This window comes from Pinus tabuliformis, chromosome 9 (assembly GCF_031772625.1).
Source record: "Pinus tabuliformis cultivar Carrire ecotype Pingquan chromosome 9, CPIR1, whole genome shotgun sequence".
Lineage (NCBI taxonomy): Eukaryota > Viridiplantae > Streptophyta > Pinopsida > Pinales > Pinaceae > Pinus > Pinus tabuliformis.
Window position 1 is genome coordinate 985,678,029 of NC_142307.1, and position 4,128 is coordinate 985,682,156.

Consider the following 4,128-nt stretch of genomic DNA (forward strand, 5'->3'; position numbering starts at 1 on the left):
AAGCTCAGGAACCAATGGGGAATGAAGCAGGTGATGGGACTAGAATGTCAGACTACAGAATTCAATTTTCCTCTAACTATCCTAAATATATATGGTCCTTGCCAGGGAAGGATACCATTCTGGAACAGATTGATGGCGAACTCTCTTATGAAGAATAATTACATGGTGTTGGGTGGTGATCTAAATTTCTCATTAGGAAGAGCGGAAGCTTGGGGTCCAGCTGCAAGAGAGGATCCACAAACAGATTTTTTCCAGAATCTATTAGCCTCAAAAAATCTGATAGAAGCCAACCTCATCAAGCTAAAGCCGACTTGGAGGAATAGAAGAGTAGGAGCAAGGGTGGCGAAGAGACTAGACTGCTTCTTACTCAATGAGGACTTATCTGCTATGATTCCTTTATTTAGGCAATGGGTTGAAGAAGGGGGTCCCTCGGATCATTTCCCTATCTACCTTGAGCTCTCCAAAGTTCCCCCAAAACCTCCTGCCCCTTTCAAATTTAATGCTTCCTGGCTCCAAGAAGAATCTTTTAATAAACTATTCAAAGAAATTTGGTCACATCCCGACAGAGGTTCACAAGAGAATAAAGGATTCTTATTCATGGAAAATCTCAAAAGACTGAAGAAGGCAACAATCTCATGGGCAAAGGACAGAAAAGCAAAGCAGACTGAGGAAATATCTAGGATAAACGAGGACCTTCAAAAGCTTGAAAGCATAGAGGCGGATGGCTACGCGACACAGGAATCTAAAGAGAAAATATTAGCCCTGGAGAAGCACAAGAATCAAATCCTGCTGGCAAAGGAGGAGGAATGGAGACTCAAGAGTAGAGCAATCTGGCTCAAAGCAGGGGATGATAACACAAGTTTCTTCCATAACTATGCAAAAGGGAGGAAGAGTGCAAATACCATCTGGAACTTAAAAAATGAAGAAGGAGGGGAGGCTAAGACGTTTGAAGCCTTATCAGCTCTTGGGCAGAATCACTTCCAATCCTTATTTAAAGACAATGGTGAGATCACCATTGCGGAGGTCATTCAAACAACGCAATGCTTCCATAGATATGTGGAGGAGGAAGAAGCGGACCAATTAATGGACCCTGTTACGAAGGAGGAGGTGGAAAGTGTTATTAAATCTATGGCAAAAGAGAAGAGCCCCGGTCCGGATGGTTGGACAGTAGAGATCTTTCTACATTTTTTTGAGCAGATAGGAGAAGAAATCACAGAAGTCGTAGAGGAGTCAAGAAAGAAGGGAGAAATCTACAGTCCTTTCAATGCAACCTTCATAGCTCTCATTCCAAAAAAGGAAGCTCCGGAATCTTTTGAGGATTTCAGACCTATCTCTTTATGCAACAGCATTTATAAAATAATTGCAAAAGTGATTGCACTCAGAATCAAACCAATCCTATCAAGGCATATCTCACCTGAACAATTTGGGTTCTTGAACGGAAGGCAAATACATGAAGCAATTGGTGTGGCACAGGAGGTTCTTCATAGTGTAAAGCTGAAAAACAAGAAGGGTTCAGTCATCAAAATAGAATTATCAAAAGCATATGATAGGATAAATTGGATATATATTCGTCTGCTCTTAACTCACATAGGATTCAAAGTGGACTTTATCAGATGGATTATGGGGTGTATCACAGATGTCAGCTATGCAATCCTCATAAATGGCGCAGCCACCCCCTTCTTTAAAGGACAGAGAGGTTTGAGGCAAGGATGCCCCCTGTCCCCTCTGTTATTTCTCTTAGTTGCTGAAGGCTTAAGCCAGCTGATTCAAAAATCCAAAAGGGAAGGTAAGGTAAAAGGTATAGAGGCAGCAGTAAATTTGTTCATATCTCACCTTCTCTTTGTAGACGACATTTTGGTTTTTACAAATGGTGCCACAAATGAACTTAAGGAATTAAAAAACATTTTTGACCTTTTTCTGAAAGCTACTGGAATGCAGATTAACCCCAGGAAATCTCAGATTATAGAGGAAGGCCTAAACAGACAAGAAAAAGCTCAGCTCAACTCTTTCTTCCCTTATGGAATGTGCAACATGGATTCCCCGTTTAAGTATTTAGGATTCTGGTTGAAGCCGAACGCATACAGGAAAGAGGACTGGTCTTGGTTAATTGCAAAGATTGAAGCAAAAATCAACCACTGGAGTTTCAAATGGCTATCCAGAGCAGGGAGACTGACACTAATAAAATCTGTGTTACTAGCCATACCAGTTTTCTAGGCAACTTTAACATGGGTTCCAAAAGGAGTATTGGAGAAAATAAGGAGAATTTGTAGCAGATTTTTATGGGCAGGATCAAAAGAAAACACGGTTCTTCCTTGGGTTGCCTGGGAGAAAGTGGCGAGGCGAAAAGACTGGGGCGGTTGGGGGATAAAAAGCCTCCCTGATTTCAATCTCTCACTGGCAGCCAAATCAGGGTGGAGACTTATTAAGATGGAAAATCTCTGGACAAGAACGGTAAAAGGAAAATATATAGACCCAACTCCATTAGAAGAGTGGATCAGGAACCCAGACAAGATCCAAAAGAACGTCTCTGTAATACGGAAAGCAACAGTGGAGTCTTTTAAGGTGATAGAGCAAGGTCTTGCATGTAAGGTCGGGAATGGAGAAAAGGTAAAGATAGGGAAGGATCCTTGGGTAGGATGCAACGAAAACTATGTCCTCCCTCCTGGCCTAGTTCAGCATTTAGAAGAAAAAGGTATTCTCTTCTTAAGCCAAGTGGAAAAACCGGGATTTTCAACCATTTGGGGACAAGCATGGAAGAGTGAAGAAGATTTAGAATTAGAGCATAGATGGAGGAACGAATGGAGAGCTTTTATCCAGGAACTTTCCAGATCCAATGTAAGGCTGAACGACAGACAGGATGAGTTAATATGGGCGCCTGCAGACTCGAGGGAATATGCACCAAAGAGTGGCTACAAATTCCTCATGTCTAGGAAAGGATGGGGAGATCCGGAATGGTGGTCGAAACAGCTATGGAAACTTAAAAGCCCTCCAAAGTCAAAAATCCTTTTCTGGTGCATTCTAAAAAGTAAAATCCCAACTTGGGACATTCTGCAGTCCAGATTTATGTACGAGCCTGGGAGATGCACTTTATGCAAACTGGAAGCTGAATCCATAAATCACCTCTTCCTAAAGTGCCCAGAAACTCTTAAGATTTGGGGCGAGGCAGGAAATATGCTGAACAAAAAGCTAGAATGGGAATGTGATAATATGCAAGAAGCATGGAAGAAGTGGTGGCATTTATTTCCAAATGGAAACATGCGTAATCTTCCTTTAATCATCAACTGGGGGGTATGGATAGCTAGGAACAGGAGCATCTTCCAGGACAAAGAAACCCCAGTGACCATCACAACAATCCAAAGCATTTCTATCTTTTCCAGTATCCCACAGCCTAAGGAAACCCATCCCCAAAGAAGCGTCCCAGAAGTTCGTATAACAGAAGGAATCCCTTGGGCTTTCTTCGACGGAGCATCTCAAAACAATAACGCAGGAGCAGGCTTAGTCATTCACGAAAATTCAACTCACATCCTTAAAGCTTCTGTAGGTTTAGGAACAGGTTCAAACAACTATGCAGAAATGCTCGCCTTGAAATTCCTTCTTTGCTGGCTTATTCAAAGGCACACTCTCACAATTCAGATCTTCGGAGACTCCCAAAATGTGATCAGATGGGTAAACGGTCAAAGCACATGCAGTAATCAAGTCTTAAAACAAATCCTGGAGGAAATTCAGATATTAAAATCATATTTTAACAGCTTCTCTCTATGTCACATTTTCAGGGAAAGGAATGATACAGCGGACAAGCTTTCTAAAGACGGTCTGCAACAGGATTTGGGCAGCTGGAAAATCTTAGAGGATAATCAAGGCCAAATCAGAAGGACCGAACAGCCACCTCATGATCAATTTTTCTGAACTTCTGGCAGCACTTTTTTGTTTCCTTTTCATATCAAAATCTAAATTTTTTTCTCATATGCAAAATATTAAGACTCTTTAAGCTACGGTAATATGACAGTTTATATAACATGTATGTTTATGTAACGGGTTGTTTTCCTCTCTGTTGAGGAGACCCGATTTTGTTGGACAGTTTTTTTTGGACAGTCTTTAGTTTCAAGTTTTTTAGTCAAAAGGAACCTT

The 4,128-nt window shown here is 41.4% G+C and overlaps 1 protein-coding gene across 1 annotated transcript; it reads left to right on the forward strand.

The window, feature by feature from the left end:
* Positions 1–2,427: 2,427 nt before the first annotated feature.
* LOC149152035 (uncharacterized) lies at positions 2,428–3,906 on the forward strand. Its single transcript, XM_089443347.1, has one exon. The coding sequence runs from the start codon at positions 2,428–2,430 to the stop codon at positions 3,904–3,906; it is 1,479 nt and encodes a 492-aa protein (XP_089299473.1).
* Positions 3,907–4,128: the final 222 nt, after the last annotated feature.